This window comes from Anolis carolinensis, chromosome 6 (genome assembly GCF_035594765.1).
Source record: "Anolis carolinensis isolate JA03-04 chromosome 6, rAnoCar3.1.pri, whole genome shotgun sequence".
Classification (NCBI taxonomy): Eukaryota; Metazoa; Chordata; class Lepidosauria; order Squamata; family Dactyloidae; genus Anolis; species Anolis carolinensis.
Genome location: NC_085846.1, coordinates 41,562,730 through 41,577,786, shown reverse-complemented (window position 1 = coordinate 41,577,786; position 15,057 = coordinate 41,562,730). Strand labels below are relative to the sequence as shown.

At 37.7% G+C, this 15,057-nt stretch overlaps 1 protein-coding gene across 2 annotated transcripts in view; it reads left to right on the top strand.

Annotated features, from left to right (window-relative positions):
- Positions 1–15,057, top strand: part of polr1a (RNA polymerase I subunit A) — a 38,844-nt gene that overhangs the window by 18,400 nt on the left and 5,387 nt on the right. Inside the window, exons 17-29 of one of the 2 annotated variants that reach the window (XM_062957282.1) lie at positions 1,326–1,408; positions 1,507–1,665; positions 2,767–2,865; positions 3,960–4,112; positions 4,354–4,436; positions 4,624–4,789; positions 5,630–5,851; positions 6,070–6,284; positions 7,579–7,746; positions 10,341–10,476; positions 11,750–11,907; positions 12,739–12,874; positions 13,848–13,958. In XM_062957282.1, the coding sequence (XP_062813352.1) occupies positions 1,326–1,408; positions 1,507–1,665; positions 2,767–2,865; positions 3,960–4,112; positions 4,354–4,436; positions 4,624–4,789; positions 5,630–5,851; positions 6,070–6,284; positions 7,579–7,746; positions 10,341–10,476; positions 11,750–11,907; positions 12,739–12,874; positions 13,848–13,958 (1,889 nt within the window). The remainder of the gene's footprint in view (positions 1–1,325; positions 1,409–1,506; positions 1,666–2,766; positions 2,866–3,959; positions 4,113–4,353; positions 4,437–4,623; positions 4,790–5,629; positions 5,852–6,069; positions 6,285–7,578; positions 7,747–10,340; positions 10,477–11,749; positions 11,908–12,738; positions 12,875–13,847; positions 13,959–15,057) is intronic. The other variant, XM_062957283.1, reaches the window with a different exon arrangement.

Sequence of the window (15,057 nt, the reverse complement as noted above, 5' to 3'; positions counted from 1 at the left end):
GTATAAAAATAAAGTTGTGATTATTATTATTACAGTAGAGTCTCACTTATCCAAGCTAAACGGGCCGGCAGAAGCTTGGATAAGCGAATATCTTGGATAATAAGGAGAGATTAAGAAAAAGCCTATTAAACATCAAATTAGGTTATGATTTTACAAATTAAGCACCAAAACTTCATGTTATACAACAAATTTGACAGAAAAAGCAGTTCAGTACGCAGTAATGCTACGTAGTAATTACTGTATTTACGAATTTAGCACCAAAATATCACGATATATTGAAAACATTGACTACAAAAATGGCTTGGATTATCCAGAGGCTTGGATAAGCGAGGCTTGGATAAGTGAGACTCTACTGTATTACTTATCTAAGAATTGAAAGAGATGTTAGTGGATATTGTTTAGAGAAGGGATGGGGCAAAGTGTGGCCCTTATGACCATGTGATCCTTGAAGGCTCTTTTGTGGTGCTCAACTACTCTAAACTTCGTTGGATGTCATTTTAGTGGCCAAAAAGTTCTGATGAATAGCTTTTCATCGTTTTTATAGATTAAAAGGGTGTTCCCTCACTTATTGCGGGGGTTACGTTCCAGGACCACCCGCAATAAGTGAAAATTCGCAAAGTAGGGACGTTATATTTATTTTAATATTTATACATTATTTTAGTAGTCATACACTATTTTAAGTCTTTATCAACCAATTGTGTGTTAATAAATCTCCTCCTTCTCCTCCCGTTGCTGCTTGGGCTCCTTTTCTCTCCCTTTGGCTTCTCCTTCCTCTCTTCCTTAGGTTGTAAATTGTAATGTTTTATGATTTATAATATTCTTTTAGAGTTTATTGAAAAACCGCAAAACAGCGAATCCGCGAAAAGCAAACCGTGAAGTAGTGAGGGAACTTGCTTGTGTGTGACAGCTCAAAATACTTCTTTTTCAAAATTTGAAGTGGACTTCTGTGCCCTTCTGGCTTTGCTTATTGCCTTTTGTAGTATTTATGGGAGTCCAGACAACACTCAGAAGGTACCATGGGCAGAAAGTTAGTTTCTGGACCTGCCTCAGTTGCCCATTTCTGACTTAGATGGTTACAGAATGTAAAAAGGTGACAATAAATAATGATTGTGATAACATTTGTTAATGTTGATTTTTCCCCCTTCTATTAAACCTTTTGAAAGATAAAAAAAATTGTATTTAAGAGAGTTCATAATAATTATTTAGCCAAGCATAACACAAATTGTGCATGAACTTGTGAGAATATGATTTTATCGCAAACCAAAGTTGCACAACTCAAAAGTGAATCTTGAGGGAATTAACATGCTCAGTCTTTCCATTTTTAGGAGTAGAAGATATTTTGGTCAAACACCATGCAGATCGCAAGAGGTGCAAGGTCATTAAAGAAAGTACCCACTGTGGTACAAAGGTAAGTTTATACTCTGAAAGAGTGAAGTGTATCTCTTCACCAAGGCTCTTGTACTGTTATGAATGACTTGGTAGCTAAAAATACCTTGTTTTTCTTAGGCTATTCAAGATGCATTTAATTTGCCCCATACTGCGTCAGAGGAGGAGCTTCGAAGCAAATGGCAAGATGCACATCTTCACAAAGACCAAAGAGATTTTCACATGGTTGATCTGAAATTCAAAGAAGTTGCCAACCTTTGCAGCAATGAAATTAACAAGGTTTGTTTGAAGAGATGTGATATTATTGTCATATTTGTTTATTCATATACAGGAAGTTCCTGCATTATGGCTACCTGACTTACGAACAAGTCATAGTTATGAACAGGCCCCTTTCCTCTCCCCGCCATGAAATCTTAGCGTTGAACCAAAGCATGTGTATCTTTCCAACCCCTTTCCTTTTTCTTCCTATTGATCTCTCCTTTATCTTCCTCCTCTCCTCTCCTCTTCTTCATGTCTGACACCACTTTTAATTGCCCTGGCTCAATGCTATGCAATGCTGAGATTTATAGTTTATGTGCAACAGCATTATTTGGCAGAGAAGGCTAAAAACCTTGTAAAACTACAGCTCCCAGGATCATATAGCAATGAACCAGGGCAGTTAAAGTGGTGTCAAATTGCATTCATTCTACAGCATAAGTAAGCCCCAAGGAAGCTGAGGCAGGTTAAACAGTAGAGCGTTTTCTATTTCTATGGCTTTCCTTTCAATTGCTTTGAAGCTTTGGTGTTTTGTTAAGGGATTTTAATCACACAGGAACTATAATGTGTACCCCTTTTGATCAAATTACAAAGAATGCACTTTTTGCTAAACCTGTTCTGACTTACAAACAAATTTAACTTAGAAACAAATCCACAGACCCTAACTTGTTTGTAAGTTGGTGATTGCCTGTACTTTAGTTTTAAAATATCCTCTGAAGATGCAGGCGAAACGTCAGGAGAAAATTGTGCTAGAACATGGCCATATAGCTCGGAAACCATACAGTACCCCAGTATTTTTTAAATGCCTGCAATTCCCAGAACTCTTCGCTAGGAAATGAAGAGCCTTTTCTGTCTCAACCTTCATGAAACGCAAAGGCACATAACACAAAATAACATTTAATCACTACAACTCCCTTGTCATTGTCTTTAAGACTGTCTAACTTAACAGATTGAAATTGACTTCAAACCTTCCTGTGCCACAGTCCCAATATCTTATATATTAGACAAAATTTTTACAATGCCAGAACTCCAAAATTGAGAAGCTTGGTTTCAGATTTTCCTCATTGCTCCAGGTAGGCTTTGTGTGGCTTAAATGATGTCTGTATTTATTTCTCCAAAAACTAGGTGTGCATGCCTCTTGGACTTCACCGGAGTTTTCCAGAGAATAACTTGCAGTTGATGGTGCAGTCAGGAGCCAAAGGCTCTACTGTGAATACTATGCAGGTATGTTGTGATTTTGTACTGAAAATAGTTTGGATCCAAAGGTAGTAGATCTATTGGTCTCAGCGGGACATATTTTTATAGGTATGAGTGGGCTGGATCCAAGCTATTTATGAGTCATACTGTAATAAAACAGGGAACAAAAATAAATTCAGAAATTATGTAGGATTTCCTAATGTTTTAAATACATAATAGGGAGTGGAGAGTTTCTGTACATCATGCACATTTAATTCTAGGGACTACTATGGAAATTTCAAGAATCATAGCTTATTGTAGCACGCATGAGCCATTTTGCAGTAATGCAGTACTTGTCACAGAAATTTGCTTACAAGTTGGTAATTATTTAAAACACATTGCTAGACATTATACTATTGAAAATCACCATCACCAGTTCCCCGGTAGTTTCATTGCCCTTTCTTCTTTGCCTTCCATTCATTTCTGAATAATGGCAACACTAAAGTGATCCTGTCATGGGATTTTCTTGGTAACATTTCCTGTTGCCCTTCTTTGAGACTTAAGAAAATGTGACTCAGCCAAGGTCACTCAGTGGATATCCTTTGAAGAGTGGCAGTTTAAACTCAGAGATTTTGAGTACATCTACACTGTAGAATTGATGCAGTTTGATGCCACTTTAAGGCCCAGGGCTCAAAACTATTGAACCATGAGGCTTTTAGCTTTATTGCCTCTTTACCTTCCACTTCCAAATAGTGCTAACAACTCCCATGATTCCATAGCATTGAGCTATGGCAGTTAAAGTGTGATCAAACTGCATTGATTCTACAATGTAAATGCAGCTCTAGTCTGCACTCAGGACTGCCACATTGGCTCTTCATTATATCTTGGCAGCACTTAAAGAAGAAATTGGAAAAATTTTGGCCATTGTAGTAGGACGAACACTGGAAATCTTTGCACACAACTTATGTGTAATAAGGATTTAACAGAAATAATTTGGTCAGCATTTCTAAATGGTTATTATTCTGTGTGGAGACCAAAGCCACTTTCATAGTGTTAACTGAGAGACTAGTTTGGTTTCAACTATGTTGCTTACCTTTCCACCAGTGTTTATGTCTTACAATTTTTCTCTTGGTTCCTTAAAGATATCCTGCTTGCTGGGTCAGATTGAGTTAGAAGGTCGTAGGCCTCCCTTAATGCCATCTGGAAAATCATTGCCGTGTTTCCAGCCGTATGACTTTTCCCCCAAATCAGGGGGGTTTGTGGCAAGTCGATTTCTCACTGGTATCAAACCTTCGGTAAGTTTATCTGCTTTACTTGCTTTGTATGGCTTTACTTAACTTCAGAGAAGATATGATATTCAAATATATGAAGCAATATAAATTAATTGATTCCTCCTTGAATATGAATGTGTAGAAGTCCATAGAGAATTTAAGTAATTGCTTTTAGAAATATGGGATTTTTGGAGCCATCACATGTGGTTGCATGCTTAGGTGGAGCTCATATCTTTTTCTCACAGAAGTTGTAATTGTGTTTTAGGAATTCTTCTTCCATTGTATGGCTGGTAGAGAGGGTCTAGTGGATACGGCTGTCAAAACCAGCAGATCAGGATACCTTCAAAGGTAAGATCTGTTTTATTCCAGTCTTTCTGGTTTTCAGACTAATGAGAGTTACTGCTCCTTTTCTAAGGTTTTCTTGCTCACACTTTTCAAGACACTAGCTTGAGAGGTTTTTAACATTTATTTGAACAAGACAAAATGGCATATATCCAATATGGTCCTTTGCTGACATATGCTAATCTGCCCACAGGTGTGTCATAAAACATCTGGAAGGTCTGATCGTCCACTATGACCTGACTGTGCGAGACAGCGATGGCAGCGTAGTTCAGTTTTTCTATGGAGAAGATGGGTTAGATATCCCCAAGACACAGTTCTTACAGCCCAAGCAGTTTCCTTTCATTGCAGAAAACCACAAGGTAGGAATGTGAAGCATTATCTTTGACTAGAAATATTTTTTTGAAATAATAAAATGTCCACAGGTGTGTTATGAAGCATTTGGAAGGTCTGATCGTTCATTATGACCTGAGTGTGAGACAGCGTTGGCAGCGTAGTTCAGATTATATGGCAGTGTAGACCCATATAATCCAGTTCAAAGCTGATAATGTGGACTATCTGTTTTGATAATCTGGACCATATGGCAGTGTAGAAGGGACCACACTTTCCAGATTAGTGCTTCCTGTTTTACTTTGAAGTGAAAAGCTGACTCTTGTGTATATTGGCAGTTAGCCCCACTTCATGTTTTATTTTGAGTAGCCTTCTTTCTCCAACTTCCTTACTTGTCACCATCCAATCGTCCAGGGATTTGTGTTGATCTCCCTTCTGTCAAATAGGAGGCAAGTTACTTAGAAAAATACTTTAAACAGAGCTGGATCAAAACACTACCCACTTTCTTCTTATGTCGGTCTTTTATTCTGCATTGAGTGTACAAGACACCATCCAAAATGCATGAAACAGATGTGACAATTGCTGTTTATAAATCTGATTTAGCTAAGTTAAAAAGATTCTAGAGTAGTAATAGGGCTGCAATCCACAATGTAATAGATGCCCTAGTTTTAGGCAGAGAAAAAGCAGCCTTTCCCTTGTAAATCTGTCTTGTTCCAAGGAAAGCAAAAGCCTCTTGTTGGAGACAGATTCTTGTTGATCTTTGGCACCACTAAGTGTTTCCAAGTCCCCCACAATTGCAGACGTGTGTGTTTAAAGTTCAAAGGATAGAAATTCTCAAACTTCAGTTAGTTGATTGTATATGTTTCTCATAGGTGATAGAAAAATCCAAGCATTTTGATGAAATTCTGTCAAGAATGGACCCTGAGCAAGCAAATGGACACTTCAGATGCATCAAAAGATGGCAAGCCAAGCATCAGATGCCATTGAGAAGAGAAGGGGGATTTCTGCAATTCTATCGGAAAAAGTCGGCTGGTATAAGAGCACAGATCCCTACAGGAAACCATGTATATGGTCGAGATCCTGCAACTCTACAGGTTATTCTAAAAGCAATTGAGCATTTGTATCTGATTCCACATATGTAAACTTTATGTGGAGTTGTGCTGTTCTGTAATTTTAAGGTAAATTTGTTGCTTACAAACTGCATATCCAATATATCCAGATCTTTATACATTTGGGTCTTAGAAATGTGATACAGTACTTCTGATGGGGAAAAGCACCTTATTTTGTTTTTTTAAAATTTTGTCAATTTTAGCTGTTGAAGATGTGGTATGAACTCGATGAGAAGAGTCGGCGGAAGTATCTGAAAAAGACAACGAAATGCCCTGATCCTTGCCTTTCTGTCTGGCGACCAGACATCCATTTTGGCTCCGTATCAGAAACATTTGAAAATAAAGTAGAGAATTTTACTGGAGAGTGGGACACTCAGAATGACCTTAGCTGTGGCAAATCTGAACTTTCTTCTCAGAGGTAGTCATTTTAGTTTTCTATAAGAATTTCTTAGTTGGGGTCCAGATTGCCATACTTACTGAGTAATACCTTGGGTCTCAGTTATTTGACAAGAGAAAATCCTGTTGCAGAATCTCAACAGAAACCTTGGTTGATTTGGGAAAAAATCAGTTGTAAAAAGAAGTGGGGAAGAAGAAAAACAGGAGCATTGAACTACCTTTAAGACCAAGCTTTATTTAAGCATTGGCTTTTCTGGATTACATCCATTTACTTAGATTCATTCATAGGACACAATTATAATACTAATCATAAATCTTCAAAGGGCTGGTTTACCATGCACATACTGGTATTATTTATTTAATTAGAATAATAGAATCATAAAGTTGGAAGAGACCTCACGGGCCATCCAGTCCAACCCCCTGCAAGAAGCAGGAAAATCTCATTCATTTATTCATTTATAGACCGCTTTTCTCATCCCTGGGGGGAACTCAATGTTCAGCATTATACATGGCAAAAAATCAATGCCTCACATCAGTGCCTCACATAAAAACATTACACATCTAAAAATGGTCACATACAACCATAAATTAAATCATTAAAACAATATATGCAAGCAGCATAACGATAAAGCATATCTCCAAGTTAATACAGAAATACATCAGACTGTTGTTGATTGCCTCTCAACAACACTTGAAGCAATATACAGACATAACTCTGTTAACAAAGCCACTGGCAGAGAAGCTTCTTTTTCAAAGCCTTTTTACATCCAATCAGAACTGGTTTTTTCTCCTATCCCTCTGGATTTTTTAGTAGTATCAGCATTGGCAGGATGGTGAATGTGGGCTAGCAAGACACAAACATTTTAGTGTTGTGTTGTAGCACTATATCAGTAGTATCCATGGTTTTGCTGACCTGCATCTGACAAAAAAAGTCTTTTCTTGGATCCTCCAGGTAACTGTATGGTATATGATAAAGTTGTGTTGGAGAACCTAGCACATTCTTAGAGAATACTCCTCTCTAGGAATCTTATAGGTCCTTCAGAGCAAGCCTGGTAACTTCCTGCAGAAGCCAATCATTTGAAAAGAGTTCATTATTATCCATACTTTCCTGTCTCCATAGTAAGTTCAGATACATGTCCCCCTGCAGATATGAAGGTTGTACTGTACCTACAGGTTACATTTAGCTGAATTGGGGGGTATGATCTGCTTAGTGGGAGAAAATAGGGCCCCTATCACACTTGTCCACCCATTTCATCCAAAAATGCAGCTTATAAATTTATAATCTAAATTACTCACTCTTTATTTGCTTTCATCAGATTAAAGGACTTGCTGCATTTAAAGTGGCAGCAATCACTCTGTGACCCAGGAGAAGCCGTAGGTCTCCTTGCTGCTCAAAGTATTGGGGAACCCTCCACACAGATGACTCTGAACACATTTCACTTTGCTGGAAGAGGAGAAATGAATGTCACACTTGGTATACCCAGGTAAGATCTTGTCTTTTTTGTGTGCTTAACCAACTTATTGAAAATAACAATTTCTCTGTCACAGAAGGAACTATCTAGGAAATATGTGCTTTACTAGAACTATCTCCATATGTTTTACATGGAGATAGAGTTCATCATTTAAAAAACCACCAATATAAACATTTGTAAATATTGATACTTACACAGAGAAATGTTGCACTAGAAAGCAGTGCATCACTATTGACAATAATAATAATAATAATAATAATAATAATAATAATAATAATAATAATACATTTGTTTTATTACCCACCTCTCCTGATGGCTCAAGGCAGGGTACAACAAGTTCAAAAACATTTGAACATAAAATATATACAATAAATTACATACACACTCACACACATCCCTTTTAACAAACAGATACAGAATTGACATATAGTGACAATCTATAGATATAAAAGGGTAATGAAATTTTGTCCTAGGACAAAACAACAAAACTACTCATCCCAGAAACACTAAACTTGGCAGCACAACCCCTCATCCATGCCTCTACGTTCATACAACAAAAAGAAAAGAAAAATCAAGTCCTAATTAGAGGGAGAGGAATAATTGTTTTTATCCAATTGCTGCCAGTTAGAAGGCTAAGCTCCGCCCACTTGCTCTCCTAGCAACCCACTCAGCTCAGGGAACAGGCAGAGTTAGGCCTCACTTAGGCCTCTTCCACACTGCCTATAAAATACAGATTATCTGATTTTAACTGGATTATATGGCAGTGTAGACTCGTGGCCCTTCCACACAGCTATATAACCCATTTATAATGGACTTAATGTAAGGTAAAACCTTTACCTTAACTACCACCAATTCCTCAATACTTTATTTCCCATACCATCATACTTGGCCACAGCAATGCGTGGCCGGGCACAGCTAGTAGAATATAAATCAAAACTCATGATTTAGAATTGACTAGGTAGGCTTGCCGGAAGATTTGAGTCTTCAGTTGTGTTTTAAATTCCAACACCTCATTTACCTGTTGGAGCTCTTCTGGCAGGTCATTCAACAGTTTTGGTGCAGCTGATGAAAAGGTCCTCTGGATGACAGTCACCAGTCAGATTCTAGCTGGTTGGAGGAAGCATCACCCAGAGGACCTAGTGTCTTAAAGGCCCGATTGTGCAGGAGAAGGTGATTCTGTTAGCAACCTGGATCCAAACCAGGTCAAAACCAGTACTTTGCCGAGAAACGAATTGGCAGCGAGGCAGGGCCAGGCTAGTACAGTGGGTCAAACCGCCAGCTATAGAAGATCCTGCCGACTGGAAGGTTGGCAGTTCAAGCCTGGGTCGGGGTGGGTTCCTGTCATCAGCCCATCTTCTGCTCATCTAGCAGTTTGAAAACAACAATGTAAGTAGATAAATTGGCGGGGAGGTAAAAGGCGCCCTGAAAAATATGCCGGCAAAAATTCAACCAGGAAAGGTATCCATGGACGTCAGGTTCCTCAGCTTGAATAATGAAACCACAGCACCTCCCCATGGCTGAGTTGAGCACAGCTGGGTGCTGGAGATGAAAAGAGAGAAGCGTTGCCTCTTGTTTATGTACTGTCTGTCTTCGTCAATTGTATAACGGCATTGAATGTTTGCCATATATGTACCTGTAATCCACTCTTGTGTCCCCTCTGGGAGATAGAGTGGAATATAAATAAAGTATATTATTATTATTATTATTATTATTATTATTATTATTATTATTATTATTATTAATATGGGTACTCCTAGATGTTCCTATAACCAACCTGTCTGCCATGTTTTGAACTAATTGGAGTTTCTAACTTGCCAAATTCCAGAAGCTCACTCAAGTTTTATTTTCTAATTAATTATTCACTTTCTGTAGCTTGGATTAACATTTCATGTTGCCCAGAATAAGAAGCAGTCACATGATATATGGGTTTGGTTTCATATCAGAATCTGCTGACCCAGTTATGGTTCTCTCTCTTCTCAGTAATAATAACAATGCATTTTATTTATACCGCACCCCCTCTCCCTCAAGGGATTCAAGACCTCATTGCTCTTTAGTCTCCTGCTGTTCTGCTGACCACTTGCCTAATTTTGTCCTTCTGCGTCTGTTTTCTCTATGCTTATTCTCCCCTGCTATTTAGAAGGGAATAAAAGCTTTACAACCAACCTTGTCCATTGGCCGCCTGGAAAAACCTTGACATAGAAACAACTAAATCCTCAGAAGGAAACCAGTATTTTTCTTTTCAGGCTCGTGAAATAATGCTTCTGCTCAAGTATATCTGCTGTGCACAAGCCTGCCTTTGGTTGCATTGCCCCTTCTAACTTCAATCTACATTCTTGGCAGTTCTCTTCCCTCTTCGTCCTCCCTTTGTTATTGCTTTTCTTTGCATAGGTTTCCTTGTTTATTTCTCAACTATCCTGGGAATTAACAAAATCCGTCATATATTTTAGTACAGAGCTTCCCTCCCTCCCCCTATCTTGCCACTCCCAGATACGTTGAATTTCTTCTTAGCTATGCAAATAACATTACATTTGCCAGAAACTTTGTCTGTTACGAATTAAAATGTTTGGCATCCTTGCAGATAAATGTGCAACAATTCTTTCCAACAGGTTGAGGGAGATCCTGATGGTAGCCAGTGCGAATATTAAAACGCCAATGATGAGCGTTCCTGTACTGAATACTGCGAAAGCTCACAAGAGAGCAAAACGGCTCAAGAAACAGCTTACAAGAGTGTGCTTAGGGGAGGTAAGTCACGGTTCATAGGACTCCATTATATAGACTTGACTAATCGGAATCACTCCAATTACCATAACTGGAACGCTGAAGAGAAAAGATATTTGTTTGCATATATATATAGAATAGAACCAAATAGAGTCATTTTGTTGTTAGTGTCCTTGCAACACAACACAGCCATGTTGAGTCTCCTGTGGTAGAGGAGAAACGGGATATAATATATAATAATAATAATAATAATAATAATAATAATGACATATTTCTGGAACACAACACACCAGACATCACAGTTGTGGAAAAGAAAAAGGTTTGGATCATTGATGTTGCCATCCCAGGTGGCAGTCGCATTGACGAAAAACAAAAGGAAAAACTCAGCCGCTATCAGGACCTCAAGATTGAACTTCAAAGACTCTTGCAGAAACCAGTGCAGGTGGTCCCGGTGGTGAATGGCACATTGGGTGCCATGCCAAAAGATCGCAGCCGGCATTTGGAAACAATACACATTGACAAAATCACGATCTGCCAACTGCAAAAGGCCACCCTACTGGGATCTGCACGCATCATCCGAAAATACATCACACAGTCCTAGACACTTGGGAAGTGTTCGACTTGTGATTTTGTGATACGAAATCCAGCATATCTATCTTGTTTGCTGTGTCATACAATAATAATAATAATAATAATAATAATAATAATAATAATAATAATAATAATAATAATAATAATAGGAATAACCAATTACATCAGTAGGAATATCTGCTGATTCCCTTTCCCAAGGATATGCAGGTGCTAAACAAGGAACATCGATTGACTGGATTCTGACTCTTCACAGCCCCCGTCTTCTCTTTTGATATTGTTCCTGCACACACTATAGTATTAATTTCAAGAAATGATGGAATCTCTAGGTCTTGAATCAAGAGTTAATCTATATGTGGAGATGCAAAACAAACTGTCTCTCAGAATCCTAATGAGAGTGCTCCTGTTGAGCACTTTACAAACCCAAAACTTTATTTTTACAATACTGTTAAGGTTTTACAGGGTAAGAATATTCCGGAGAAGCTGGAGAAGGCAATTGAACTATATCCCTGGTAGGTAGATTTAGGCAGCAGTGGTTCACATGTCAGTGGGGCAGTGAATCAATTCCAGGCCTTAAAAACACACACATTTCCTTTCCAATATTGTTGGAGATAAGAGTTTAGACACCACAAAGGAAAAATGTATTTTTGTGTTTGTAAGGACACAGTTGGCATCCATCTGAGTTTGTTTGTTATTCTTACTGTTTCAGGTGTTAGAAAAGATTGACACCAAAGAGTCTCTGCGTTTGGAGGAGATGCAAAACAAGCACCGTTTCTACACCATCAGATTTAGTTTTCTACCATATGAATGCTACCGGGAAGAGAAATATGTGAAGCCAAGTGACATTTTGCGCTTTATGGAGTCACGGTCAGTATCCACTCGTGTTTATTGCTTCTCCAGAATTTGCTGTCAAGCTACAGAAGTAAAAAAACAAGCAAAACATTTTTGGTATTGTCTGTGCCTTTATAAGTCTCAGTGAGGTCTTGAATCACAAAATTAATAAAGTATGATTCCTAAACCACCAAACGGTAGTTTTAGTTTACCAGCTATTTAAATATAATAGGGAATTTATCAGGTAATGAGATGAAAATTGTTTTCCTTCATTTTGAATTTACACTAGGAATTCCCTATTTAGTTCAATCAGTTTTTATATAGTACTTTATATTCACCACAACTCCTTCAAGGTTTTCTCACCAACCTATATTTATTATTATTTATTTATTTGCAGTATTTATATACTGCCCTTTTCAACTCTGAAGGGGACTCAGAGCGGTTCACAGTGTTGGCAACAATTTAATGCCCTTGATAAAAAACAGTATAAATCATCAAAGTTGACCCTCCCCTAATAAGACATTAAACATTATTAAACACATCACATAAAATAACATCATATATCACCATAAATAGACTAGATTCTATACCAGGACAATCATTCTGTAGATACACAAAATGTGTTTATGTGAACCTAGGCAATCCTGTAAACTTACTAGTTAATGAGGCTCTTTGAAAATTGTCTAGTCCAAAGGTTGGTGATAAATGTGATGCTGATGTTAGGGCTGATGCCTCAAAGATTTTTCCTCCTTTGTCCAATGAATCCAAGAAGAGAACACACTTTGCATACAGTACACTGTGCTGTGATTGTACATAGTCTGGAATCCAAAATAAATCTGCACTGTCTTCTTACTTCCTCCCACATAGATTCTTTAAAATGTTGCTAGAAACAATTAAAAAGAAGTCTTCAAAGTTGGCATTATACAACACTGTCAGTACTCGAAGAGCAGCTCAGAGAGATGTAAATGACGGTGTGGAAAATGTTGCCTCCCAGGAAAACCAGGTAACAGTCTAGTCCATTTAATTGAATCAGGGTTGTGAATCTTTGATAGCCTGCATTGTTTAGAATATCTAATATTTATGAATATTTAAAAAATATTTTTATCCATGGCTCATTCTCTTTGTCTTGAACTGATGAAATGCTCTTAAATTTAGGAACATTTTTTGTGCACAGATGATGATAAAGTTTTCAAAATTGTTTAATACACTTTCTCCTGGAAATGTCTTGTGCTATTGTTAACATTTTATAGGATCCAAATACAAGGCTAAAAATGTAGTTAAAGAAAATGCTAGTGCTTTAGCCTTGTAGTTAAAGAGAACTAGTTCAATTGTGAGTAACTGGGGTTGTTTGCCTGACTACCTAAGTAGCTGAGGAATTTTAAATTATTCTTCAGTTTTCAACTTCTATCTGCCTACCTTCTATTAATGCTTCTGCAAAATAATATTTATTGTCCTATTTAATGGTGGAAAGCATCTGGTTTGCTTTTAGAATAGCTGTATTATATTATATGTTGTTAGTCTACTAAATAAGTTATCTCCTAAACAGGGCGGGAAATTGGTGTTTGTGGCCTCCCTTCTGCGCATGCATTCTGTTTTAACATGTACACTAATATCCATTGGCACGACAGCTCTTTCTTCATATATATGGAAACATCAGTTAGTCTGGAGTGGGAAGTCTTTCACTGACAAAACACAAGCCTAATTTTCCAACCTAATTCCAAGTCTAGATAAATACTTTCCTTTGCACAGGGTTTGCCTATCATAAAGGAATGCATCATTTGGGCTGAAAAAATGTTCCTCATTCCTCTTCTGAATATTAGTGCCACTTCAAATTTAAGGACGTTTTGCACAATTTAGTTGTTTGTTCATGGAGGATTTTAGCTAACCAGAGCTGCTTTCAATCCTCACCATGAAAAGATCAGAATTGCCCATCCAAACAGAGATTCCTGGACCCAGTCCTTTGTCTTTTGGCACAGGATAACAATGAAGCTGAACCTGAGGAAGAAGGAAGAGTTCCAGATGGTGAAACAGGCGAAGAGGATGCAGATGCAGCAGATGCAAAAAGAAAAGCTAACCAGGAAGAGGAGGTAATGACATACTGTTGAGGTTGGGTCTTGGGGACTTCATGCGGGCAAAGAACCATTAAAAATCCTTGATAAGAATTTTGATACAATTTACATATATATCCCATTTTGAATTGAATATATATATGAGAGACTGTTCGTGACTGTTAGCTAAGTGGAAATCCTATTTGTGGTTCAATTGAAGAAAACGCTTGCAAGATGCACATTTTAAGTATTGTTCCTAGAATCATGTAGACCGTGCTGGCTGAGTGATTTTAGGAGCAAAAAAAGTAACTTTCCAAGGACTTTTCTCCCATGTTGAAAGAGTAATTAGATCTTTATATATTAGTTCCATATAAACATTATAAACCTTTATGAGCAAACAGGGCTTGAAGATTGTTTTTTGCAAATTTAACACTACAGTACTTGAAATCTCAATGCGCAGATTGTAGTGGCTTCATATCCCATAAATAAGTGTTGTTTTTCTATTTTTTTATGCATGATATAGCCAGACTTTATGCAAAGCTGAGGATTTTTAAGAAAGTCACATTAGTAGCCTTGCACGAGTAATCAAATTAAGAGCACAATCATATAACATTTTGGTAGGATGGGGAACTGGCTCACATTGGAATGGTTATATGATTTACTATATATGGTAAAGATACAGTTTCAGACTCTGGAGATATTATGGGCCTGATTGATAGACTCCTTGAAGCACAGGTATCTAATGATCTCAATTATATCTACAGTACTGTTGATATAAAAATGGATGGGCACACTTTGCCTTCCCTGGCCCTATGATTTTATTGTCAATCCTCCATATCCACAGATTTTGCATATACGGACTCAACTGTCCATAGCTTTAATGAGTTATCAAGTTTTACTAACCATTTTGAGCCAGAAACATATCTAAAAATAACTCTGCAAATGGAGGATGTGTTACCTTAGGCTTTATGTTGTGTGGTCGCCATATTGCGAATGACTGAGACTAGGAGCTGTTTGTGCACTGGGAGAGGCATAAAGCGGTAATCATTTGAAACTCTATGTCCCACCCTTTCAAATGATAAGAGTTTCATTCATTGTGTGGTTCATGGTTTCAAAGATACAGTGATTTCAAATTGAG